The sequence below is a fragment of the Raphanus sativus genome, chromosome 8, assembly GCF_000801105.2.
Source record: "Raphanus sativus cultivar WK10039 chromosome 8, ASM80110v3, whole genome shotgun sequence".
NCBI lineage: Eukaryota > Viridiplantae > Streptophyta > Magnoliopsida > Brassicales > Brassicaceae > Raphanus > Raphanus sativus.
The window spans coordinates 2,706,589-2,731,394 of NC_079518.1; the positions used below are offsets into that span (position 1 = coordinate 2,706,589).

The 24,806-nt window shown below is 40.5% G+C and overlaps 8 protein-coding genes and 1 non-coding gene across 11 annotated transcripts; 4 read left to right on the top strand and 5 right to left on the bottom strand.

The window, feature by feature from the left end:
* Positions 1-212: 212 nt before the first annotated feature.
* On the bottom strand, positions 213-4,263 carry LOC108821411 (phragmoplastin DRP1C-like). The gene is made up of 16 exons (XM_056992513.1): positions 3,943-4,263; positions 3,792-3,855; positions 3,536-3,643; positions 3,314-3,415; positions 3,117-3,167; positions 2,968-3,029; positions 2,719-2,809; positions 2,561-2,625; positions 2,272-2,466; positions 2,050-2,169; positions 1,897-1,967; positions 1,351-1,576; positions 1,176-1,226; positions 851-1,091; positions 636-775; positions 213-554 (listed from the first exon to the last, which is right to left on the bottom strand). The coding sequence occupies exons 1-16, from the start codon at positions 4,072-4,074 to the stop codon at positions 429-431; spliced, it is 1,845 nt and encodes a 614-aa protein (XP_056848493.1). The 5' UTR covers positions 4,075-4,263; the 3' UTR covers positions 213-428.
* A 277-nt stretch (positions 4,264-4,540) lies between these two features.
* Positions 4,541-4,735, bottom strand: LOC130499356 (U2 spliceosomal RNA). The gene has a single exon (XR_008938234.1). It is a non-coding gene; the product is annotated as a U2 spliceosomal RNA (small nuclear RNA).
* Positions 4,736-7,960: 3,225 nt separating this feature from the next.
* Positions 7,961-8,762, top strand: LOC108821415 (21 kDa protein-like). Its single transcript, XM_018594457.2, has one exon. The coding sequence runs from the start codon at positions 8,022-8,024 to the stop codon at positions 8,634-8,636; it is 615 nt and encodes a 204-aa protein (XP_018449959.2). The 5' UTR covers positions 7,961-8,021; the 3' UTR covers positions 8,637-8,762.
* Positions 8,763-9,394: 632 nt separating this feature from the next.
* LOC108821418 (10 kDa chaperonin-like) lies at positions 9,395-10,273 on the bottom strand. The gene is made up of 3 exons (XM_018594458.2): positions 10,103-10,273; positions 9,871-10,010; positions 9,395-9,711 (listed from the first exon to the last, which is right to left on the bottom strand). Exons 1-3 carry the CDS (start codon positions 10,205-10,207, stop codon positions 9,660-9,662), a joined length of 297 nt encoding a protein of 98 aa, XP_018449960.2. The 5' UTR covers positions 10,208-10,273; the 3' UTR covers positions 9,395-9,659.
* Positions 10,274-12,047: 1,774 nt separating this feature from the next.
* Positions 12,048-12,626, top strand: LOC108819344 (uncharacterized). The gene has a single exon (XM_018592358.2). The coding sequence runs from the start codon at positions 12,084-12,086 to the stop codon at positions 12,516-12,518; it is 435 nt and encodes a 144-aa protein (XP_018447860.2). The 5' UTR covers positions 12,048-12,083; the 3' UTR covers positions 12,519-12,626.
* Positions 12,627-12,681: 55 nt separating this feature from the next.
* Positions 12,682-15,969, bottom strand: LOC108819343 (uncharacterized). Of its 2 annotated transcripts, XM_056993046.1 has the most exons (10): positions 15,577-15,968; positions 15,294-15,371; positions 14,804-15,122; positions 14,472-14,671; positions 14,279-14,381; positions 14,097-14,197; positions 13,819-13,993; positions 13,464-13,634; positions 13,079-13,179; positions 12,682-12,974 (listed from the first exon to the last, which is right to left on the bottom strand). In XM_056993046.1, the coding sequence occupies exons 1-10, from the start codon at positions 15,880-15,882 to the stop codon at positions 12,915-12,917; spliced, it is 1,614 nt and encodes a 537-aa protein (XP_056849026.1). In that variant the 5' UTR covers positions 15,883-15,968; the 3' UTR covers positions 12,682-12,914. The 2 variants fall into 2 exon arrangements, with proteins under 2 accessions (XP_056849026.1, XP_056849025.1); XM_056993045.1 differs by having other exon boundaries at positions 14,472-15,122; positions 15,577-15,969.
* A 2,539-nt stretch (positions 15,970-18,508) lies between these two features.
* On the bottom strand, positions 18,509-20,574 carry LOC108818867 (fruit protein pKIWI502). The gene is made up of 5 exons (XM_018591817.2): positions 19,802-20,574; positions 19,197-19,296; positions 18,958-19,053; positions 18,792-18,872; positions 18,509-18,702 (listed from the first exon to the last, which is right to left on the bottom strand). Exons 1-5 carry the CDS (start codon positions 20,365-20,367, stop codon positions 18,640-18,642), a joined length of 906 nt encoding a protein of 301 aa, XP_018447319.1. The 5' UTR covers positions 20,368-20,574; the 3' UTR covers positions 18,509-18,639.
* Positions 20,575-21,220: 646 nt separating this feature from the next.
* LOC108822650 (protein DETOXIFICATION 12-like) lies at positions 21,221-23,649 on the top strand. 2 transcript variants are annotated; one of them, XM_056992563.1, is made up of 7 exons: positions 21,221-21,616; positions 21,692-22,236; positions 22,322-22,408; positions 22,468-22,524; positions 22,608-22,846; positions 23,101-23,306; positions 23,414-23,649. In XM_056992563.1, exons 1-7 carry the CDS (start codon positions 21,347-21,349, stop codon positions 23,447-23,449), a joined length of 1,440 nt encoding a protein of 479 aa, XP_056848543.1. In that variant the 5' UTR covers positions 21,221-21,346; the 3' UTR covers positions 23,450-23,649. The 2 variants fall into 2 exon arrangements, with proteins under 2 accessions (XP_056848543.1, XP_056848544.1); XM_056992564.1 differs by having other exon boundaries at positions 21,486-21,616; positions 21,754-22,236.
* A 171-nt stretch (positions 23,650-23,820) lies between these two features.
* Positions 23,821-24,790, top strand: LOC108822652 (fasciclin-like arabinogalactan protein 19). Its single transcript, XM_018595785.2, has one exon. It carries the CDS (start codon positions 23,925-23,927, stop codon positions 24,645-24,647), a length of 723 nt encoding a protein of 240 aa, XP_018451287.1. The 5' UTR covers positions 23,821-23,924; the 3' UTR covers positions 24,648-24,790.
* The last annotated feature ends 16 nt before the right edge of the window (positions 24,791-24,806 follow it).

The following is a 24,806-nucleotide window of genomic DNA, read 5'->3' on the forward strand; positions in this document are numbered from 1 at the left end:
CATCTACCAGATTGGGTATATCCACACAACTTTCTCATGTGTTTCATTGCTTCTTTTGGAAAGTTTTAAGTAGTTGAAAAGTTTTAACAAAAGGTTTCTCCTGATCATGACGGATGTGGATTAAGATTTTAATATTTAAATCCTCCCACAAATTAACAAAGAAGCACTGTTGTTAACATTCCTGGAGCAGCCTGAGGAAGAACAATTGATAATGACTTAATCGTTCTAAAACAGTACTCAAGAATCGAAGATACACACCAAAAAGTAGGAGATAGACATCAGCGACCGAATACAATATGAGTTAACGTGTGTGCACGTGCAGCAATGGATTGAAGGTTAGAACTTCCAACATATCTAGTAATAATACAGTAGTGCTCACACGAGCAAAAGGAATTAAAGATATAAAGAATATTCCTTTTGATCACACCTTACTTCCAAGCCACAGCATCGATGTCATCTCTTGCTTGTTTGTAAAGCTCGAGTCGTTTGGCTAAGGTTCCTCTTCGTTCCATTAGTTGTGGGTCTTCGTCCAACATCCCCCCAAGCTTCTCCTTCTGCACCCATTTTTTTTATTGAAATCATTAGAAAGTGCTCTCCACTCTTTAATATGAAAGGGTAATTTTATATTGTTTTACCTCTTTCCTGCCGACTTGAGCGTAGAAGAAGTTGAGGAGCGATCTCTTAGCTTCTCTAACTTGGCAGTAAACAACAGCTTTGGGAAGAGAGATTCTCAAAGTATCACAGACCATATTTATGTACGCACTCACGTTGGATCCTGAGTAAATTAAATTCATGGTCAAGACACATTCGATATGCCTCATTCGTAGTAAGGGTGAACCAGAGACAGTACCGATCTTTCTGAAGTGATTATCGGAGTGGATGTCTGCGTTTTGTGGTGGGGCATTTTTCGGGTTTGGTTTCTCTTTCTCGGGTTCAAGGTGAAGTTTTCTGAAGAACTCAACCGTGAGGTAGCTGGATTCCATGTCCACCAGACGCAGAACTGTTTTCCTGCTTTCGTCTCTGAATCTTTCGAGAGCTTCGTTAGCAGCAGCTGCTATATCACTTGCTAGAGTTGGGAATCGCTTCAGCTCCTGATAGAAAAAGAACAAAAACGGGTTTTAGGATTGAAACATAACGTACAGGAGAAGTTCTCTCAACAGAAGACCTCTTCTCACCTCTGTTTCTGAAATCGACTTTCTGACCAGCTCTTTCAGTACAAAATGCACCTATGAGATATCAAATAGGAGTTAAAAATATTGACAATTTATTAGAAGTTAAGCCTCACAAGTGTTTGACCAAAACGAGAGAGTCTCATAGGTACTGAAATGTAGTAAAGACTCGGAAGCATACTGCATCGACGGTGGCTTCCGCTGGTCCTTTGAAATAGCTAATGGAACCATCAATGAGCCTTCTGTATCCTTGTTCAGGAGCAATAAGATGTGGCTGGTAACCATCTGCTTCTGAAACAACCTTCTGAACATTTCTGGTAGAGAGATGTCGATCAAAGGGAAGTTTCTTTAAGGCTGCTGGTAATTGATGGTCAAAAACTCCATAGATCCGGTCTCCACCAGGTCGTCTGATACACATAACAATCTATATATGAGAAAACTGACTTTGACAAACTTAAATCGTCAAATAATGTGAAGTTTCTTTTGACAAACATCTATTGACTATGGAGATGGTCATCACTGTAGGAACTTTACTAACACTGCACATCCTTAGTCTAGAAAATGAGCAGAGTTAAAAATAAGTAAAAGACTGAAGCATTTTTGGCAGCATATTACTCTTCAAAGGCATTGTCTTTCAAACCATTCCTAGACTCCAAATGGATATTCGCAATGTAATAGTACAGACAGAGCAATATTGACTAAGAAGCAGAATAACTAGATCGCTTACCCTCCATCCAAGTGCTCTTTAAAGACACGGTCAAATGCCCGACAGAGTTCCAAAATGGTGTAAAGTCGGGCCTGAAATAATAATGGTGAGTAACTATCCATTTGATTCTGATGCAACCCTGAATAGCGACTACATAATGGTTTAAGAACTTACCCCTGAATCTACAGCGATAGGTCTCCCAATCCTGTCCAGCTCTGCATTTATCTCATCGATGCTTTTGTTGATTAAAGCAACAATACTGGGGATTTTCTGCCTGATGACAGTCTCTAAGTGCTGACAGAGAGGAATAAAAAAAGCGCAAGTTGGATGGAAGTCAACACTATGCATTAAAGCTTTGGTGTCAATGAAGTCCAAGTAGGTAAATCATGAGGGTACCTGAGACAAGAGTTTTGCTAGATATTCTGATCCCATTCTACTGGCCAAATGCCCGTATTCAGGGCTTGTTTCAAAATATTCACGCTCTTTCCTACGCGCAGCAATCATATCGACTCTCTTATTGATATCAGCCTGTGAACGATTCACAATTCCGACCCAGGGATGTTGCAAACGGTATGACCTTCCCTCAAGAACCTTCATCAAATACGAGAGGAGGTGTCAGAATAATTTTAAAAAGTAACTGATTTATCTGAGACCCCAAGCTGCAGGCCTCGAAAAAGATCCTTACATCTAGACAATCAGTTCCTTTATCCATGATATCAAGCTTGGTTGCCACTCCAAAAGTCCTTTCACCTACAGTAATATACTAGAAAGTCTTAGAAAAATGTTTTGGGGAGTGAAAAGTCACTACTTACTAGATACTAAGAAACTACATATAAATAGTACCTGTAGGATCAACTTCTCTAGCAAGCTTTATTGCGTCTGAGGTAGCAATATCTTGATTAGCTGGAGAAATAGCCAATATGATGCAATTTGGCTGCAGATCAAACATATCATATTATAAGCAACATTATAGAGAAAGGGTTTGATCTTTCGTATCACTTTCGTATCTGATGGATTAATCCATATCAGTGTGCGAGGATGACCATACTTCAGTTCAACTTGGTTGGAATAAATGAAACTTTTCAAACTGACCTTCTCAACATAAGAGCGGACCATATTTTCAATGTCCTGGACGATACTATCCGGTTGTCCCTCTGCGAGAGTAACGTTCATGTCAGTGATAAATTTAAGCACAAGGTAAAGGAAACAAGAACCAGTGATATGACGAAGCAAACTCTTACCTACAGCAACCTTGGTCAACCCCGGAAGATCTATGAGCGTCAGATTAACAACTGCAGAGAAAAGCGTAAAGTGAGATACCAAAGACACATGAAGGAGGGCGGCGCAGCAGGAGTTAAAACTTTAAAATCAAATCCTACTACAACTCATCGCTGCTAGTATCAGCAACATAAAAATTATACTGTGTTGGTCTTCTAACCATTAGGAGAATAGATGCTGAGCTGAATCGGTTTGTTTGAGATTTGTTTGGACTTCCCGGTAATACGATCAGTTTCATCCTCGATTTCCTTACGCACAGCAGCTGGAAACAAAAGAATATTTATTAGCCCTAACCTTACCTTTCAGAATCTCATGTGTTTCAGCAGTTAGCTTTATAATGAAAAAAGAGAGTAATGTCCCATGAAAGATTCAATCAACCTACCAAAATCAGTAAACCTCTTCCTAGGATCATGAAGAAACTCGGCATACTCTGTTGTTCCTTCATCGGTCTTATGAAGCTGCAACACCAATGGCCTTCTCGTAACAATACCTGATTTAATCAAAATGTTACCAAATCAGATAGGCACTTCCAAAGGAACATCAATGAAACACTATTCAACAAGGCTCAGTCACGTGGAAGCAAGTGTATAGGTTCTTCCAAGCACAAAACCAAATTTACATAGCGAGAATGTATTTACCAGATCCACGAGGTAGAAAATCTCTTCCTACGACACTTTCCAGAACTGAAGATTTCCCGGAGCTCTGATTTTCACAACACCAAAGCAAATCCAAAACGTTATAAATTATAGTGAGATCGGATCTAGATCCGATTATAGAGAGAGTTCAAACCTGGCCACCAACGACAGCGACGGTTGGGAGAGCTTCCCAGAGCGACATTCCTTCACCGCCGTGATCTCCGAGGACAGTGCAAGCTCTCTGGATTTTGTTAATCAGACCTATCAAACTCTTCATCGTCGCCATTTTTTTCGTGGAAGAGAGAAACCTCGCAGCGCCGCTCAGATCTTAGATCCAACGAAGCTTAGTTGCGGACGTTCGGATTCGAAACGTCCGATGAGTAGATTCGAGGCGGTAGGTAAGATTTAATGAATAGATCGAAAAGAGGGAAGCAAATCGATGGAGCAGAGAACCGGTAAAATGGAGCAAGAAAAAATAAGTAGGGCCCTACGCATTCAAATTTAGAGATACTTTTGATTCGAAAGTGAAAATAAAATCAAATCAAATCACTCGTCCCGGGATACGCGTACCGGTTTGATGATATGAAGCCGGTTCAGTTTATTTATGCTTGGTTTAAGTTATGTCTACTTTTCCTTTTCTTATTTTTGTTAGTTGGGCCAATTATAGTGCAAATAAGGTTACTTCGACAACTAGCCCAGTTCCTACTATTTCGATTTGGGTATCTTATGTTTAAAAATTGGACTTGAGATTAGCGGGATGAGCCGGCCCGTGTAGTAGTGCAACGCATGGGCGACTCGCGAAAGCCCAAATAGCAAGCTATCTTAATGGGCTTTCTCCCTTAAAAAATAAAGTTAATATCGTGTGGTCCGATGGACCACATATCAGATATTAAACTGATAAGAACAGATACTACACTTGATCTTAGCCAAAAGGCCGAGAAAGGTATGAATTGCTATGAAACCTGGCCTCTTCTTTTATAGTACCTCGCATGCCTTCCAAACTTATTTTGTTAGCGATGTGGGACGTTGAGAGAGTAAATAAAACAAAACACTCTTTCTCGTCCAGCAGGTTTACACGACACATGAACCGACAAGAGTCTTAAACCTAAAGCCAAATAAGCGACCATGTACATTCTCGATCACTTTTTTAAAACAATGCGATTCCACAGAGACAATTATGGATGTTTAGCAAAAACTGTTCATCCTCATTGGATGTTATTGTATGTTAAGCAATTACGGATTGTGTATTTCTCTGTTCTATAACGTTACAAGAAAGCTGCTAAACCCCTACAAAGTGAATCGGAAGGAGAATGGACTTAAGAGAGACTCGTCAAGCTTTTTGAAAACTGTGTATACACTCTCCCGTCTTTGTCGGTGGCAAAGTCAGTCTCCTAACATTTGTCATGTACCTGTCCTTTTTCATAAAAACAAAATAATATCTGACAACATCGATTATATACTAGTGATTACATTCTTTGATCATCCTTTCGAATTCTGACGTCCTACCGTTTCCGGGTCGGGTCTGTTTCGTTTAAAATTGGCGTCGAGTTGAGCAAGGAAGCGTTTGCTTCAAAAGTGTTGATGCTAATGGGCCTTAACAGACCTAATATGAGCTTTGGGTTTCAGATTAATTATGATGATTCAAGAAATTTAATTCGGTTAAATCAATGATTTTCATGTTATAAGTAAATGGCAACAATTAACCACACATACAAACAAAAACAAAAAGGTTTATTGGTCATATAAGCTTTTGTTTTGGGGTATGAATTTGATACAAATTGCATGAAACTGATACTACTTATTCAAATAACAGCTTATCACTACTTATATAAGTGATGCTTTCGAAATTTTAAGTTACAGCATGTTTCTATTAAGGAAAGAAGATTACTCTGCATTACTTGCATATCAAGTCTGTATCAAGTCATTGTAATTACGTGTGATTCTCTTTCCATTCTTGCATATACTATCTTTGTATAAATATGTACATCCTATGATCAATACAAAGTATCCTTTACAATCTATATGGTATCAGAGGTCGATCCACGCAGTCCAACCCGATCCACATCGATCTGGCCCAAAATTGGCCCATCGATCTTTGCCCGAGCATTCCGAGATTGACGCTCAGAGAGCCATCATCTCGAAGAGGCGTATTACACATAGTTGTCCCACATCGGGTATTAGAAGGGATCCTTAGTAATATATAAGGTGGATGGGCCACTCCTTTTATTACCAATTGGTTTTAAGTGTGAAGTCCGTCTAGCTTAACATGATATCAGAGCGGGTTTAATTTAACCTAGCCGTCAAAATCCTACTTTTACTATCTCCGCTGTTTTTCTATCTCCTTCTTTCCTTAATAGTTTCCATAACGAATATCTTATTTGCAAACACATCAATTTTAATTTTTTTTTGCTAAGACACATCAAATTTGTTGTTTATTTCTAACATATATTCGACTTCAAATGAATTTGATGTATTTTCTTAATTTTCATACACTATATATAAAATTCTAAAATCATAAAAATACTTCTCTCTGAACTATATGTGTGTTGTATGTTCTTGTTTCGTTAGACTATCAGACGCTATAGGTTAGTGGTGGCTAAAGTTTTCCTATCTTTTAGATTTCTCATATATGGTCGTAGGAAATTTTCTACATCAGCCAGAAATAACACAACTGATTTTGTTTTGTATAACAAAAATATAGGATTCCAAATGTCACGGATTTGAAATCGCTCATTGTCACAACTATTAACAAACTAACACGAGATTGGCAGAACCATCGTAAATGACAACATCGCCTAAAGGTAACCCTACCAAGGTGAAAAAGAGATTCATATAATGTAATTACCAATCAAATCCTGTATAATACTATATAATATGTAAAGTCGGCTACCTCCCCACTACATCGTATACACACTCATTTTTAGAAAGTGGCATTCTAATTGGACTTTTCTTCTTGAGAAACATGGCGTGAATCCTCTACTAGAACGATGGTGGCATATTTTTTCCTATATATGAATGCTTTGCTTAAACGCTAGATTTTCGTGTATAACTCAAACAGCTTAAATGTATAACAGTATAAGTGTCAAAACGATACTCTCAAGACTATACAAAGTATAAAGAAATCCACTGATTCGAGTGATGTATGGTTCTCTTAATTAAACACCACACTAGAATGAGTATACTTTTTTTTTTGTAACTGATGAATGAGTATACTCTAAATAAAAATATACACAATAACAAAAACACAAGTTCTTAACAGAAGAAAGGCCATAGACTCATTCTGAGAAAATTAATAGAATGTTAATAATTACGCGTGCGGATGTTCTTAAACCTTTTTATGAACGATTTCTTTTTCATATGGGCAGAAGCAATGAGGGTAGGCGAATCTCCACATAGCCCATCATCATAATAATCAACCATATATAGGATTATTTCGTGGTTGACGCTGCAATTGATTATGTCCATCCAAAATCTCACTCGCGACCAAGAAGTTTAGCAAAAGATACGTCATCCGTTTTATAATATATAATGTTTTATATGGTTTTGGGTATTTCAAAATAGAAAATCTTTCAAGATTTATGTGTTAATTTAAATTTTATTGAAAACTATTCAACTAATTACATTTTACATTATTTTGTATGACTGATTGAATATTTTAATTTCTACCTTCGGTGGTATATTTTTCTTGAGTATAGTCTTTTGAATCTATATGCTTTTATACATAACATCTTACGTATTTACTAATTGTGTGTATACTCACGTGTTAAATACAATATTTAAACGGTTGTATTAAATTTATAGATTGGTTCTATTAAATTTATAGATTGCAAACATGCAGAAAACATATAGAGAAATACTCAGTTAAAAAAAACGAAAAGATGCTCATCTTATTGTTTATGCTCCACGTTTGTTATCTATTACGTAGAGTATATAATTGAGATATAATTAGATATACACGAAAAAAGCAACTCATCATACTCTTGGAACCCAAAGTATGGGGTTTCTTTAAAGGCACGGCTAAGAGTTGAACTACCAAGCCTTCTTTCACACACCAACTATGGATAAAAATACACAAGACAAAATGATTAGTGGCAGTGATGTGATTATAACGACCATTATAAGGGCACTGTCAATATTTCTCCACTCCTCAATGCCTACATAAACCCACCCACCTCTCCATGTAAAATTAAACACCCAAAACCTCAAAACAAAAACAAAATAAAGACTAGTAAGATGGCAAGGCAGCTTTACACGATGTCGTTTCTTCACTTAGCCACCTTACTCTTCGTTTTCCGAACAATCTCAGCCGTCGGTTTCCCTCCGGCGCCACCAACAATAACCAACGACCTAGATTTCATCCGTACGAGCTGCAACGCGACGCTCTACCCTGACGTCTGTTTCACGTCTCTTGCTGGCTACGCCTCCGCCGTGCAAGACAATCCCGCGAGGCTAGCCAAGCTCGCCATCGGCGTCTCCCTCTCCCGCGCAAAACACACGGTGTCTTACCTCTCGAAACTCTCCCGCGCCTCCGCCTCAGCCTCCCCCGCCGTCCACGACTGCGTTTCCAACGTGGGAGACGCCGTGGAGCAGATGCACGGCTCGCTCCAGCAGCTCCGAGAGATGAACCACCGTCGTCCCGGAGCTCCGGCGTTTAGGTTTCAGATGAGTAACGTGCAGACGTGGATGAGCGCGGCGCTGACGGACGAGGAGACGTGTACGGATGGGATCACAGAGGAGATGGAAGAGGGAGAGACGAAGACGGCCGTTTGCGAGAGAGTCGCCGACGTGAAGAGGTTCACGAGTAATGCGCTTGCTCTAGTCAACACATACGCCAATAACGGAGCCTAGCTAGGCCATTTCTAGAAGCTAATTAAGCTATATATAAATACTTGTGTATATGTATAACTATAATATATAACCAGTGTGTTTAGATTTTGTGTGTATTCGAAGGCTATGGAATCAAGTTTTTACCGAGTTGGAACTCCGAGCTTGTGTTTGCATTAAGCTAAGTTTAGTTGTCTTTAAACCAAAAAAGTTTGATTGTATTAGTAGATGTCGATCGTATGTGTTTATTATATAAATGATGGAGAAAATAGATCAATTATAGGTCTTTTCATGAACATGGATGAATTTGGACATATATCGAGAGTTGTAACCCGTGAGATGATTAGAAACACCTGACCCCCCTAAGTTTGTCTATTTTGTGGCCTATTCAATTTTTTTACGAAAGCAACGTCTTGGGGTCACGGAGATGCCAATGTACAAATTCACAGAGTTTCTTTTGTTATTATAGCTGTGGAAATTTCTTAGAGATGATACATTTATATGTATACAAGTACAAAAAGTGTGTTTCATTCTAGAATGAATATCAAAACAAAAGATAGAAATTTTCGTTAGCATATAAGTTCAAATGAAAAAATAAAACGGTCAATCAATTTGCACAAGTGATACTACTTGACACTTGTACTATTTTTTGTCGTGATATGTTACACCATTATTATAATCATTTTAAATATCTGATTTATACGAAATGATGTAATGAGAAAATGGTATGTCGACCTGATTCAGTAGACAAAAATGTAACGACGTGGAGGCTACATAAACAATCAAAGCTGTCAAATAGAACCTTTAGCTATAGTAACAGATTGATCAAGAAAACGCAAGCTCAATCAAAGCCGTCATCAGTCCAAGGAAAACACACACAAAAAAAAAAAGAGTTAAGAATCACAAGACTGATGCTCATTTGGAAACCGGAACAATTCGAAAGGGATTAAGATTAGTCCATTAACGTAAGATTTCAATTAAACTAAACGACAATGTCCGACCACATCATCAAGGATAAACTTAACTTATAAATAAATGACTTGGTTTTTAATCCTCGTGCAAAGTTCCCAAGACATCCTCATCACGGAAGAGATGGTACCTATAATTCAAGTAACAAAAGCCAGTTTACTTTTTGTCCAATTCTACATTCGAATTCAAGTATGTTGTTAAATTTGCTGATCAGAGCTTTTCTAACTCCTCAGACATTTTCTAAATCAAATTGATCTATACAATCAATGCAAGAGGAGGTTTAACTTACTCCTTCTCGCCGAGCTTGACCTCAGTACCGCCGTATTCCGGAAGAAGAACGGTGTCGCCTTCCTTAACAGAGACCGGAATCAATTTCCCGTCCTTATCTCTCGAACCGGGCCCCACTGCTATCACCTTGCCTGAGTTCAGCTGTAAAATCATCCGGTAAACGCTTTTTTTCAGATCTTTCGAGACCAAATCGGAAGATCAGATCGAAAAGAAAACAAGCGATCGCATCTAACCTTGGAGGCTTTCTCGGGGAGGAGGATGCCGCTTTCGGTTTTGGCAGGGTGGATGACTCTCTGCACCAGGATGCGGTTGAACGTTGGGACCAGACGCTTCATCATTTCTTCTCACTCAAGGGGATGAGTCGAGATTCAATGGGTTTTTAATCGGTAGAAGACGCAATGTCCTAGATCGTAGGGTTTTAGAGGGGCATAGAAAAGGGCCAGGGTTTAGGAGAATCATTCGTACTTATCTGGGCCTGTTATTATTATCCGAGATTATTTAATGGGCCTACCCGTTTTAATAAAGAAACGTTGTCCATAAATGTTGTAAAAATGGAAATAAGTGAGCCAATCTTGGATTTGGTTGGACATGAAATAAGTGAGCCAATCAAGTAGGCTGACCCTATGCTGAATGCATTTTGAGTAATAAACTCCATCCTGTGCTTTAGCTGGATGATCTGTAAGTTTGTGTGACTATTATGTTGAGAAAGCATAGACAGAGGTGGGCATTTTGTTCCGACAAAGCTGGGATTTGATTGAAGGTTGTATTTTTGGTAAAAGGCTTGAACCTTTGGTAAATGTCATTGAATTATCAATGGGTTCTTGAATTTTAATTGGATGATCCAGAATAAGGTAACGAATGGTACTATGTACTAGCTAGGCTGTGTCACTAACTAACGGTCTGGCTCTGTACATACTTGTGTTACTGAATAACTGTCTGGTTCTGTACGGGCAATTAGTTATGTTTTTTTTTCCTTTTATGTTGTCAAGTTCAATAGAGTACACGATTGGCTTCTACATCTTCTAATCATCTTGCACATTGGATTATTACCTTGCTGATTCTTCCTTACAATATAGGATAAATAAACAAACCAAAAGGTTGAATAAATCAAAATAAAATTTAAAGAAGATTTGAAAAACATTAAGAAAAAGCATGTAATGGCGATTGGAGGCGGGATTGTGAAAGAGATTCAAAGTGAAGAGTATAAAATACTCTCAACACAAGAAAAGCACAGAGTAACCCGTACTATGAAGCCATTTCATCGTTATAGGAAAGAAGAGGCAAGGGCACCCCGTAGAAAACCTACAGGTATTTCAGAGCTATTTGATCAAATCTCTCCCCTTTTGATTTCAGCCTCTTTCTCCCAATTCATTCTTTTGGTGAAAAACATTCGCGTAAAACGAGAAAGAAAAAACAAATGAGATTATAAACAACAATTTTTATGCACTGTCATTACAAGAGTTACTACATATGAGTAGAACAGAACCAAACTAAATGGAAACCTTAAAGAAAGACGGCTCTGCTTCTATCTGTAAAACTCGCAGCTTTATAATGCTATCGCGAGACAGCTAGAGCTGACGATAGTCACTGAAGCTGGACTTTACTTTATATTTTAGTTTAGACTAGTCAGCCCATTGGGCTTCACTGTTCATCGTTACGCTGATCTCCCCTCTATTATAATATAGATTTTTTAAAAATTCAATGGCTGCTAGCCTGCTACATTAAAGTATGAAATAAACACATGATTAATTAATCATAGTGTCACCGTCTTGTACTTTCTTTTGTATTAAATAATACATAAACAATGGTGATGTCAATGTACATATAAATTATTGGGTTGATACAATTATGAAGAGAGTGCTTTGCAGTTGACATTCAATTATATATTTCCAAACTAACTTCGACTTTGACCATCTCTTTTCCTAGTTTAAGAGTGTTTAATCATGCACGTAATTAATCTTCGATGTCCTTGTCTGTAAGACGTGTAACTGAAATCGAAAAGAAACGAGCGTGAAACTGGGAGGAACGCGTGACCCATGGTCCCATCAATGCTACGAAAAGCCAACGCGATAATTATTGTTCTTTCTTTTCTAAAATTTCTTAAAACCCCAAGTAAACCTTAATTAGCCAATTTTAATATCAAAATAGTTCCTCTATAAATAACGTACCCATCCATCAACCTGTCACCTAAAAGCAAACAACAAGAAAAAAAAAATGGAAGGCCTACTAATCTCATCGTCGTCGCTCAGGTTCCACCCGTTGACATCGTCGTCAAAAAGGATCACCACAGGAATCAAGAAGAGAACTCAAACCACCGTGTGTGGCGGCTACTATTACAGAGGAGGAAGAGTGGTGGACGAGAACATGGTGATCCTTAGGAAACGGATCCACGAGAGGAAGATGGTCGAGCGAAACTATGAACCTCCTTCCCACTGGATGCAGTGGGAGAAACGTTTCTACTTCGACTACGACGCAAATATCTGTGCCGCTCTCTCTCTTCTCCAAAGTTTTCTAATGAACTCTCGTCCCAGCGTTGCGTTTGGAACGATGCTTCTCCTCTTCGTCAGCGTCCCCGTCTCCACCGCTTTCTTTGCGTTTCGCATTCTTGATATCGTTCTTTGGCTTCTGGATGCCACTCCCATAGGATGATAATATATTTTGCCTTTTGATGTGTTACATTCTCTTGTAATCAATAGTTTCTTTTCAAGAGAGTGTTCTGTTTTTAAATACTAATAGCCAATTCAGTTTTATCATTTACATCATGTCTCCCACGACTTGCTTAGAAGTAGATATGTTATTGCTGGTGGATCCATGACAGAAAAAATATACACTTGAATTCATGTCTGTACAATTAGTCTCACGGATCATCCGTCCAAAAGATGTACAAGGTGAAAAAATGCCTCATAAGCTAATGTACAGTTCGCCGGAACACTAAATGTACATGCCTTAAACGGAGATGACATCCTTATTAACAGACCCTTCTGATTGGACACCACCAAAGCGCAACATTGCTTGTACGGTACAGAAGATCAGAGAAAGTTTCACTTATGCAGAATCATGTTGGCTAAGAAATTCAGTTATGCAAGGATAGACTTGCTCCACTGCCTGCAGTGAGAGATTATCAGAGAAATTTACTGAGATACAAAACAAGCACTCACAGAATATGTGGCATCCACTCCAACATGGTAGACGTAGAAATAAAAACATACCAGTCGTCCTCCAACCAAATCATAATGCGCGTAATGTGGTCCGTCTGGTTCTCCAAGTTCCTTGTAAGTGACCAGGTTTTCAGGGAACAGCTTAGCAGTGTCTGCCATATTCACAAGCGATTGCAATGGTGAGAAAACATAGCATGTTTGTGCATACTAATCAACTATGTACTAAGTAGCTTAATATTTATTCTGGTATAAGTATCATGAACAGCTGAACCACTATACATGCTACAGCCTCTCAAAGATCAAGCAATTTAGTAACAGCATTGCAGAATTTAAAAAGAAATGCATAATTGGGCAGAAGCACACGCACTGTTTCATGTAAATATTATATAGCTGTCTTTTATGCACAAGTTCATATCAAAACATCATTTCAGTATACCTTCTACAGCTACAGGGGGACAGATCAGGTCCCGATCACCCGCAAGAGCTAAGACAGGGACACTGGTTCTGGAAAGATGATCCTTGTAGTAAAATTTACCACTACGATCGCGTAAACCTCCCGCTCGAAAGGCTGTTGTCAGCTGTATAAGAAGTTTTGCTGGTATGGTGCCTAAAGGTTACAAAATAGAGAAACCCCTTAATATCACAATAAGAGAAGCAAGAAATAGAGGAAGAAACTTATAATCATCTCATGGCAATACATGATCCTGGCATATAAATTTTTTTGCTACTTAAACCCATAATATAGCACTAAAAAACCACATACATAAATGGGATCAAATAGCTGTACTTACAGAAGTTATTCAAGACAAGCTTCTCTAACTGTTCAGGGTGCATCATATCCGTTGCTGATATCAAATCGTTAAGCCAAGATAAAACGTATGGAGGTCGCGACGAAAGAGGATAAGCTGCAGCCAAGAGAGCTCCCAAAGGAACAACTGGAACGCTCAGAGCTTGTGCAGGATCGGCCTGTATAAGAAGTATCTAATAAGTTTACCACAGAAGAACTTGGTGGCGCACCAACTCTTACAGAAAAACACAACGCAGGGAGATAAAGGTAAAATTTACGTACAAGAGGTATGAGCAATTTGAGGGCAGAATCTGAAGTTGTGTAATCTAGCGATGAAGCCAAAGTTGCCACAGCTGCCAGGCAAGGTTCCCTACCCTCAAAAGCTAACGAAATGGAATAGAAAGAAATGAGTAACAGCCTAAACCTATGAGCCTCCGTTTTCAGGAAAATGAATATTAACTTACCACAACGTGACAGCATTGCATAGAGTAAGATACCTCCCATTGAGTGCCCAATTGCCAAAAGCTTACCGTCCTTTGGCTTGCATTGCGCTCTTACATACTCAATCTATGACAAACCAAAAAGGAACACCCAGTTCAGTGACAGATCCGGACACAACAATGTAAAACACTAAGCAAGATCAATGTCTCCCCTCACCGCAGCAGGGACATCCTCTTCCAGGTAGTTATCAAAATCCCAATCATATTTAACGATCAAATCAAGCTGCTTCTGAAAATCCTCAATGGTGGAAGTGAGACGCTCTTGCAGATCAATCAGCTGAGGCGAGACAGACCTCTGACCATCGTCGAGAAGATTCACAAGGCGCTGAGTCAACTCTCTGATTTGGTTACCAAGCCCTGAGTTTTGCCTCGACTCGATCAAACTCAAAAGCTTTGATCTTATCTCACTAAAGCGCTCGTACAGCCGAGAATCTTCTAAAAGCATAGCAATTCTATCAAACAACCTAGCAGACATGAACACTGACTGACCTTCGCTGAGAAACCCACTAAGCCTCTCTGACAAACGCATAAACGTTGCAGTTAACCTCGCCACGATCTTCGACTCGTCCCAAGCAGAGCCGGCTTCACCAAAAACAGAAACATCTGGTGCTGGTGCTCTGTCCACAATATCAGCAGCTTTAGCTTCTTTAGCTGCAGCTTCGGCAGTAGACTGTATCTGATGAGACAGCTCGTGAGCAGAATCTTGAACGTCTTTGAGATCAGATACTCTAGTACTCAGCCCGGCTCCACGAACCTCGAGAATCCACGTCTCGTATCCTTCACCAGACATGTGTCTCGCAAAAGAGCACTACAGTTACATCAAACCGTGTTAGAAAAGCGTGAAAACAAAGACTTTAATGAGCTCAAGTGGACTGGAGAATGTAACAAAAACCACGTCTTTTAGCGTAAATGTAGAACCTTTATGAAAGAAACAGATTCAGATTACAAAAACGAATGTGAAATGAAGGGCAAAACATACGCCGGGAGATAGATCATATCCAATTGCATTGGTTCCTACTCCAGATAACAGCAAGAGCGGGTGATTCCTCGTCGGAGCCTGAAAAGGAGAGAGAGAGTTCTTCTTGGTCACAATGATATAAACAAACTCAGTGTTCTAAAAATTGCGGCAAATCGAGTATAAACAGAAACAATTCAAACCGAAATCGATAATTAATCTATATAAGGCGCCTAACCATAACCACCGCCTAGCTATGATCTAAACTTGTAGAGGCATTGATAGATAGAGAGAGGCGGTTAGAAACCTGAGGGGAAGGGAAGTAGCGCCAGAGAGCGAGGCGCCAATCGCTGTTCGGAACGGTGACGTAATGAAGCTCGTCGGCGGTGCAAAGAGGAGGTTTCGTTGGGAGCTTAACTGAGGAGGATGAGGAGGAGGAGGAAGAGAAGGCTCTACTAGGTCGAAACGGTTTCGTCGTTCGGTGACGACGTGACGAAGGAGTTGCGGTTGTGGTGGTGATTGGGCGGAGAAAGTAGCTGACGGTGGAGGAAGCCGCCGCCCGACGTAGAGCAGAGCGGATCTCCAAGGGGAATTGGGGAGGGATCGTCGCCATCAAATCTGATTTGAAAAGTGGTGTCTCCGCTTGTTTTGGTATGTTTTTAAGGATCCTCTCTCTCTCTCTCACCTCCTCCGGTACACGTGGAGAGACGACCGGTGATGATCGATGAAGATGTTGACCGTAAACTATTGGGCTTTGGGCTTTTTAGTATTCTAAACTAGTTGGGCCCTAAAGTCCATCAGAGACCAGGTCGTAAACAACAAATGAAATGAATCTAGTAGAAGACTGACTCGAACAACAAAACTGTAGGGTTCCACCTCCTCCTCCTTTGAGTCTAGATCCTCTTCCCTCTCAGTTAGGTATCAACAGTCCCCGTTTCTTTTTAATTCAATTGATCCTCTTTTGTGTTTGATGTTATCGACCCACAAACCAATCGGTTCTGTTTTTATTTTTATTTTTTCTGACATTAAATCTAATCTCCGTCTTGCAGTTTACAGCTTTCCGACAGACTTTACGACATGTAAGTTTCTTCCTACAAACTCGGCGCCATTCTTTGATTTTATAATTACCAATCTACACATCATGTTGATGGATCTCATGTAGTTGTCTGAATCTCTAGACTTGGGTTCTATCTGTGTCTAGTGATCGATCGGTCCACGATGATATAGGTCCTTTAGATTTACCATAGATATTCAACGTGCCAACATCTCGTTGATTGTTTCTTTTTTGCAAGTCTCAATTGTGTATGCTGCCATCACACATTGCCTTGATATGGATGTGGAGGATGTGACGGTTTTCTTTCTTCTTCCTTCGTTTTTGGTAATTTCAGGGCAGAAGATGAAGTTGTTGATCCAAAGAAGTACCTTGAGGAATCTTGCAATCCAAAATGTGTCAAGCCACTAATCGAATATCAGGTAATAAATTGATGGGGAGATTGTTTGAAGGGACATTGCCTTGTATATGAAGATAATTGTTTGCTGATACACAAGCCTTTTTTTTTGTGTGTGGCTGTCAGGCGTGTGTGAAGAGAATCCAAGGTGATGACTCTGGCCAAAAGCATTGCACTGGGCAGTACTTCGACTACTGGCAGTGCATTGACAAATGTGTAAGTTTCTGTTGAGTTGTGGCTTAGCTCTTCACATCTATATCCCTTTTACAATTTGATACTGAGATGAAATTGGATTTTGTAAATCTTCAGGTTGCACCCAAGCTATTTACAAAACTGAAATGAAACAAGGCGAAGCTGGAGTTGAAATTGTCTTTCAGATGAAGGAATGTATAAAACGCAGTTGATATTGAACTTTTTTTTTTTCAACTGCAACCCTGAATAATGCAAAATGGCTCTGCTTCTCTTTTTTATTATATTTTTTTGCTCAAGACATTGTTTTTTTTTTTTTTGTCATCTGATGTTTAATATTGAACATAACTTAACAACCCTAGCAAGGGAGATTACAAACCTGACCATAAAATCTAAGCTGACGATTAGAAACTATATACTAATCTCAGAAACACAAGCTGGCGGCTAAAAGAAATTTACCCCAGAGCCAAAACGATCACAAACATAAGTTTAACTACCTTCGATAGGAATCAAAACCGATCAAGAAGAAATAAAATCAGATGTTAGTGTAGAGTTAACCGTTGCTGTGTGTTGAGCCCTAAACGCACTTCTGGTCCATCACCTTTCAAAATCTAACAACATATTGAACTTTGAAAGGGAGCATCACTCGCTTTCAAAACGCCACCCCTCCCCTGCCAACTCTCGAACCAGCTATGACTTGCCACTGGACTCTGAAATCGGCTCACCACGCGGCTTCAACGTTTCACCGCTTCACCACTCCACTGCCTCTCTAGATCCAGCTAAAACTCGCCACTGGACTCTGTAACAGGTTCACTGTACCTTCTCCACGCTTCCACTTTATTGATTCCCTCCAGATCTAACTGAGACTAACCATTAGACTCTGGACAGGTTTGCCACGCGCTTCTACGCGCCTCGACATGACTGCAAAAGCAAAACAATCGGACCCTAGTACGAAAGAACTCAACACAGCCGGTCACTATAAACCAACCACCATATATCACAGATCTGATTAGATTTGTTTCTATGGTGTCCGATTTGAAACCCCCCGCTTCAATCCGACAAACTGAAGCTTATGACCAAATTTGAATCCATTATTAGGCTAACACAGAAGAGATAAACAAGAAATAAAAGAGGTTCACCTTCTCAATCTGTTCTCCAACGGTTTGAGTGGAAGGAAAAAAAAAGTTGAGAGAGAAAGGAAAAAAAAAAAGTCGTCGTCTTCTATCCATCTTCTCCGGCCGGCGGCGGCTTGCCGCTGCTTCTTTTGAAGTAATGGCATGCATAATAATAAGTAATAACAAGAATTTGTTACATCTGATACATTTTCTCCAGTTTTAACCAATCTTAGGAAATGATTTGCATTATCTGAATAATTCAAAGAATTTGAGTCATTATTAAGCAAGATTTCAGTTTCATTCAAGAACTATGCAAAAGAGTTATTCATCAAGTGTTAACAAGGAAAAACAGTGCAAAGGACATTAAAATCACAGTTAAAATTCTAATAAGGTTGATGAATGAAAATGCAGTTTTCTTCAAATACACAGAGATTCATCACCATGGTAACACTGGTTAATCATTAAGATGAATGATGTGGGTGACATCTGACAATCAACACAGTACTATTATTCATCTTTAAGGTATTACAAAAATCTGTGTTTGATCTTGGTAGCAAAAGAATCATATGATGATGACACAGTATATAAGTTACTACAACATACAAATAAATTTATCTGTCAAAAGTTTTTGAGCATCTTGTCATCTGAGACTCCATCAGCTACAAGCATCGCGGTTATCTCCTGCAAAGACAACAAATCAAAACAACGATAAAGATAAGACATCTCCTGAATAGCATTTTAGGTTCCCAGCAACAAAAAAGAGTGCATACCTCAGCCATTTGTCTCTGTCCGCACAGCACCACTCCTGTGGCCTCAGGTTTTGAAACTTGTTTAGCCCTTGCAAAGGCAGCCTATGTACAACACATGATGTATGTATATATTAGTTTGATTCCATCTTGAGTAAAGCATTTAGATTAATGTTTCTCAATCTTTTACCTGGACATATCCGGTTTCCCCTGTCCACCCATCATCTGGCTGTGATAATACAGGCACAACTTTGACACCCGATGATTCCCACTCTTTAAACTTTTCCTGCAGATTGAGAGCATAGTTAAAATCCTTGAACAGATCAGATCCACAGATATAGCTAGGGTCTGCGCTTATCATCAAACGTCATTCAACTGCACATATTTCTATCTAGTGACGTTCGAAACAAGTGAGAGAAAGAACCAAACCTGATAAGCCATTCTTTTCAGGTTCCGAGCTCCATAATATAGTCTTACATCGGATCTTCTATCAGCGCCAAATCCTGTCTCAATCAGTGAGCGGATGGGACTGCATAGATAAGAACATGTCAAGACAGTTACTAAAAGTGCCTATAAACATCACTAGACATTGTTGTTTCGATCAACACACAGTATCCCAAATAGAAATACCCAAACCCTTTCTCAATATTAGATGGACACAGAGCCTAAAAGACATATGAAAAGGTCCCAAGCTTCCAACTTCGAAGCCAGTATGATACAAGCAATTGAACTAATACAAACTTTGGGTAATAACGTGCAACTAAAACCTTTTAACTAGACCGTACTTAGATCACTGAATAGCAGCTACAAAGAGAAGCATCAAACATGAAGTAAAGGACTCGACTTAGGCAGTATTGTAAAAGCAATTGAACTAAGCATCTCATAGACATGATGTAACTAAACCAAAAATGCAGGACAAGAATAATGAGTCTGAAAGACATTAACTTTGGCTAATACTGTCCACTTTAAAACAATACAAAACTTAAGATCATTGAATAGCAGCTTAAAGGACACGACTTTAAGCTCTCTCTCACCTGATTCCAGATCCAGTGGCGAAAATCAAAACCGTGGGATACTCCTCGGGAGGATCAACCTGACCCATATCGAAACCATTCCCCATCACAGCGCTGAGCTCGACGGTCTCCCCTCTCTTCAACCCGCACAGAACCTCCGCCGTGGATCCAGCTATGCTCTTCACCAGGAACTCGAAAGCTCCTCGAGACGCCGCGAGCGAAGGAGGAGAGGCGATCGCCAGGAACGAAGGCTTCTCGACGTCGGGGACGCGGAGCTGGAGGTACTGGCCGGGCCGCGTGTAGGAGGCGGCGAGATCCGGGGAGCCCGAGACGTCGATGGAGACGTGGAAGAGCGATTCGGCGGCGGATTCGATCAGAGAGAGTGGAGCCGGGGTCCAGAGGGCGGCGTCCTGGCGAACAGCCGCGGCGGTGACGACGGAGGCGACGCGGTTGTTGCTGCGGGAGGAGGAGAAGCGGAGGCGGCGTGCGAGGGGGAGGCGGCGCAGGATAGACATGGAGGAGAGGGGGTGGCTAAACTGCGCATGGGTGGTGGTGGTGATGGAAGGGGAGAATGAGAGAGTGGACATGGTGGAGGAGTTTTGTCTTTTTGGGCTTATTTGACCGTTCCGGCGGTAGAAAATGGCGGCCCGATTTGTTCGGTGGCACGAGGAGTGTCTTTTTTTCTTTCTAAACACCTAAATTTGGATGAGGTCGTATGTTATGCCACGTGGACGCTCAAGATATGGTTTGCTATCCTCTTCTTTCTAGCTACTTTGTATAGGCTCTCACTATAAACAGAGGAAACAATTTGATAAGTGATTTTGAGAATGTTTATAGTATTACTTGGTTTTTCTAATCATAATCTCTGCACGTAGTGTAACTTTCTGGAGAAGATTCCAAGAAAAATTACCAGCTTAGTATCCATTTCCAAAGTTGTAGACAACGTTTTTCTGACTTTCTGGAATAATTGTTGGGTTAATATTCTTTCCAAGAAGATCATGACAAAACCAACAAAATTATGTCTACAACGAAACATTTGTTGTCCAATCAATAAAAAAGTTAAATAAGCCAAAAAATGTGGAAGGTAATGTAAAGGTTAAAAATGCGTTGGTGAAAAGCGTAGTAAAACGAATTTTGAGCCAAACAAGAGTCTTGATGTAAAACGCTAATGATAAATGAATATGAATCATCTGATCATAATCTTCTTGCTATGTTTATTAAAAAAAAAATCATCTGATCATTTGACGATACTGTTACAAAAGTCGCATACATTTTGATATAGTAATGTCACCTTCACGTAGAAAAACTATAACTAATCCTGAACCACCCACAAAATGACAAACATGTCAATTAGTTCAGTATCACCTGCAACGACGACAGACAACAACAGACACAGAACGGTAGTTGAAAATAAATATCGAAGCAGATACAGTGTTGGGATCTAAGCCCCACTATAATTGAATGGAGACATGCAAGCAAGTCATAACAACATCATCAAACAAGTTTCTCTCTCTCTCTCTCTCTCTCTCTCTCTCTCTCTCTGGCTAGATTGTGTAGCTATTCACCATGTCGGAGGCAGAGAGCAGCACCAAGAATAGCTTGCTACTGCGAGTAGACAGAGATGATAAAGTAACCTGCATTGATATTCAAGACGGATCATTCACAGAAGAACTCAAGCGGCTTATCTACTTCGCCGCTCCTATGGCTGCTGTGGTCATCGCTCAGTTCACATTACAGATCATCTCAATGGTGATGGTTGGTCACCTTGGAAACCTAGCTCTCGCTAGCGCCTCCTTAGCCTCTTCCTTCTGCAACGTCACTGGCTACAGCTTCATCGTATATTTTTCATTCTTACTCTACATTTATAGACTCATCTCTGTTACTTGATATTTCTTTTGCGTGCGATGCTAGATAGGATTGTCATGTGCCTTAGATACTTTGAGCGGTCAAGCTTATGGAGCTAAGTTATACAGGAAACTAGGTCTTCAGACATACACGGCTATGTTCTGTCTTACACTAGTATGTATCCCTATATCCATCATATGGTTCAACATGGAAAAGCTTCTTGTGTTCCTTGGCCAAGACCAAGATATTGCACACGAAGCCGGTAGATACGCTGCCTGGCTCATCCCAGGACTGTTCTCATACGCCGTTACACAGCCTCTAACTCGCTACTTCCAAAACCAGAGCATGATCAAACCCCTCCTCGTTACCTCTTGTCTTGTCTTCTGTCTCCACGTCCCTCTGTGCTGGCTTTTGGTTTACAAGTCACGTCTTGGTTTTCTTGGAGGAGCCGTGGCTATGGGTCTGTCAAGCTGGCTCTCTGCCATTCTTCTTGGATCTATCATGTGCTTCTCCTCCGCTTGTTCCGAGACACGTGCGCCTCTTTCCATGGAGACATTCAATGGCGTTGGAGAGTTCTTTAGATATGCTCTTCCTTCCGCGGCTATGGTTTGGTACTTCATTTTTTTCTATGTGGTTTTCTACTTCTCTAATGCCTTCCACATTTTTTGAGAAAAGATCTTTTATGGGTTGTTGCAGCCTAGAGTGGTGGTCATTTGAGCTCATAATATTACTATCTGGTCTCTTACCCAACCCGGAGCTGGAGACTTCTGTGCTCTCTATCTGGTAACTTCCCTATGCATTTACATTTTCATGTCACAGTCTAATATTATTCAATCTTGCAGTCTCCAAACAATTTCGACAGTCTCTGCAATACCAATTGCCATCGCGGCTGCAGCAAGGTTAAAACTTTTAGTCATTAACAATGCAGATCGTGAGAGCTGAAGCATTTACTTGATCTTCATGGGAATGTTTTCTTGTGCAGCACAAGAATCTCAAACGAGTTAGGTGCTGGTAACTCTCGAGCAGCTCATATCGTGGTCTACACGTCAATGTTTCTTGCGGTTGTGGAATCACTGGTAGTGAGTATGTCTCTGCTAGTAGGAAGTCATGTTTTCGGCTATATTTTCAGCAGTGACGAGAGAACCGTAGACTATGTTGCAAAGATGGCTCCATTTGTCTCTCTTTCTATCATTCTAGACGGTTTACAAGCGGTTCTCGCAGGTCCTGTTTCCCAATTCAGATACAAATTATTCTCATAATATTTATTTTTATTAACTTGTGTTCCTCCGCATTGAAGTGTTTTTACATGTCACATATGAATTCATCTCCTATGTGAGTGTAGTAGAGATCCCTTAGTTCATACAGGTCCAAGTGTTCATGTGCCCCTTTTTAGTCTTGTGTCAAAGTTGTTAAACCATACCAAAGTTGCACTATTTTTCTTCCACTCCTAACACCTGGTTTAAATGGTTAAGCAGGTATTGCAAGGGGATGTGGATGGCAACATATAGGGGCTTACATAAATTTAGGAGCTTTCTATCTATGTGGGATACCCTTTGCAGCAACTTTAGCCTTCTGGTTTAATCTAAAAGGTGTTGGCCTTTGGATTGGAATACAAGCTGGTGCCCTTCTTCAAAATTTTCTGCTAGGTCTTTTCACAGGCTTCACAAACTGGCAAAACCAGGTCCTCCTTTTTCCTTTTTTTTTTCTTATGTCCTTCTTTTTCATGATTTGTTTCTATTTTGGAAAAGACAGATATTCAAACTTGTTGCATTTTTTTCTCAACTCTAGGCCTTTGAAGCTAGGAAGCGAATGGCTTTGGCCTGAAAGGTAATGCAAGCCGCAGCTTAAGAGCACTTACCTAGTCAAAACCAGTTCCTTCTGTTTTACCATGTTTGTTGTTAAGATTATTGGGCTAGTGTTGTAGTAAGCCTGTACATCCTTCATGTATAGTTGTTTTGACCAAGCTTTGCTTCTGGTTTTTAATGTTTTCCATTTGCAGTGAGTTAAACTTCATTTCCATTCTACTCTGAGGTTGTTTCTTTCATCTATACAGCATATCTCCCATGTGTTTATTTAATAGAAGATGATGGTAATTAACGAAAAGATACATCCTTTTAAATAATGTTACTCTTTACTTGTGATTCAAGCTTGTAAGCAGAGATAGTTTACTTAATAGCGCGGGAAACTAAGTGGGTCCCACAAGATTCAACAACCATCTAACGAACCTATAACCGCTTTCTTCCTCCATCTTAATTCTTGACCTCTCTCTCTCTCTCTTCAACCTCGCAAGTCAACAACAATGGCGACTATCTCACTCTCGTGCGCCGTCTTTCTCGCCGCTCTCATCCTCTGTTTTCCTCGCTCCTCCGCCGGAGTTCCACTGGAAGAATTCGAAAGAGCCATCACGGTGCTCCGAGTCAGAGGCAGAGCTCTCTTCGCGAACGCGATCATCACCTCCGATCTCCTCTTCGATCTGCTCTCCGTCGAGTCCCTCACGCTCTTCGTCCCCACCGACTCCATGCTCTTCGACCTCGACATGACTCACTCTTCCTACTTCTACGTCTCCACCCTCCGCCTTCACTCCGTCCCACTCCGCCTACCTTTCTCCGATCTCAGATCCCTCCCGAACGCCACCTCTCTCCCGACGCTTCTCCCCTCTCACCACATCCGGCTCACTACCTCCGACGAATCCATTTTTCTCGACGGTGTTCCCGTCCTCCTCCCTGATTTGTTCTACGGCGAACATCTCGCCGTGCACGGCCTCGCCGGTCTTATTTCCCTCGCGACGTCTTCGTCTCCCGAACTCTCCGTCCATCTGCCTCCTCCCGTCGTCGTCGATTCGCCGGCAGAGTCACCGTACTATTCAAGATTCTCACCGGCGCCGCAGCCTTACGACTACTTTCTCGGTCTTTCGTCGGCGGAAGCGACGAGGGTTGAAGACGTCTCACCGTCGCCGTGGAGAGATGGCATGATCGTAGGGGATGAAGGAGGTCCGTTAGATTGGTGGAGTAACCACTTTTGATAGACACGTGTCGTCATCTATGCAAAGCGGGAGATTTAACTGTAAACGGTTTCTTGCTAAAAGACCAAAAGGTCCCTTCTTTTTTGCTGATTGATAAAAATTTGTAACAGCCTAGATTCTGAAATTACATTCATACAACACAAGCATCAATCCTTTGAC

Bases quoted from the DNA above. Each gene is read 5' to 3' on its own strand.
- LOC108821411 (XM_056992513.1), bottom strand. From the start codon at position 4,074: ATGGCGACGATGAAGAGTTTGATAGGTCTGATTAACAAAATCCAGAGA. The intron at 3,644-3,791 runs GTAAATACATTC...TGATTAAATCAG, and splicing joins TTTTCTACCTCGTGGATCTG to GTATTGTTACGAGAAGGCCA. The intron at 1,227-1,350 runs GTATGCTTCCGA...GATATCTCATAG, and splicing joins CGGAAGCCACCGTCGATGCA to GTGCATTTTGTACTGAAAGA.
- LOC108821415 (XM_018594457.2), top strand. From the start codon at position 8,022: ATGGCAAGGCAGCTTTACACGATGTCGTTTCTTCACTTAGCCACCTTA.
- LOC108821418 (XM_018594458.2), bottom strand. From the start codon at position 10,207: ATGATGAAGCGTCTGGTCCCAACGTTCAACCGCATCCTGGTGCAGAGA. The intron at 10,011-10,102 runs GTTAGATGCGAT...ATGATTTTACAG, and splicing joins TCCCCGAGAAAGCCTCCAAG to CTGAACTCAGGCAAGGTGAT. The intron at 9,712-9,870 runs GTAAGTTAAACC...CTTGAATTATAG, and splicing joins GTCAAGCTCGGCGAGAAGGA to GTACCATCTCTTCCGTGATG.
- LOC108819344 (XM_018592358.2), top strand. From the start codon at position 12,084: ATGGAAGGCCTACTAATCTCATCGTCGTCGCTCAGGTTCCACCCGTTG.
- LOC108819343 (XM_056993045.1), bottom strand. From the start codon at position 15,882: ATGGCGACGATCCCTCCCCAATTCCCCTTGGAGATCCGCTCTGCTCTA. The intron at 13,635-13,818 runs GTAAGTACAGCT...TGTAACCTTTAG, and splicing joins GCTTGTCTTGAATAACTTCT to GCACCATACCAGCAAAACTT. The intron at 12,975-13,078 runs GTATGTTTTTAT...CTCTCACTGCAG, and splicing joins ATTTGGTTGGAGGACGACTG to GCAGTGGAGCAAGTCTATCC.
- LOC108818867 (XM_018591817.2), bottom strand. From the start codon at position 20,367: ATGTCCACTCTCTCATTCTCCCCTTCCATCACCACCACCACCCATGCG. The intron at 19,054-19,196 runs GTTTGGTTCTTT...CTCAATCTGCAG, and splicing joins TGAAAAGAATGGCTTATCAG to GAAAAGTTTAAAGAGTGGGA. The intron at 18,873-18,957 runs GTAAAAGATTGA...TGTTGTACATAG, and splicing joins GGGAAACCGGATATGTCCAG to GCTGCCTTTGCAAGGGCTAA.
- LOC108822650 (XM_056992563.1), top strand. From the start codon at position 21,347: ATGTCGGAGGCAGAGAGCAGCACCAAGAATAGCTTGCTACTGCGAGTA. The intron at 22,525-22,607 runs GTTAAAACTTTT...TTTCTTGTGCAG, and splicing joins GCCATCGCGGCTGCAGCAAG to CACAAGAATCTCAAACGAGT. The intron at 23,307-23,413 runs GTCCTCCTTTTT...TCTCAACTCTAG, and splicing joins TCACAAACTGGCAAAACCAG to GCCTTTGAAGCTAGGAAGCG.
- LOC108822652 (XM_018595785.2), top strand. From the start codon at position 23,925: ATGGCGACTATCTCACTCTCGTGCGCCGTCTTTCTCGCCGCTCTCATC.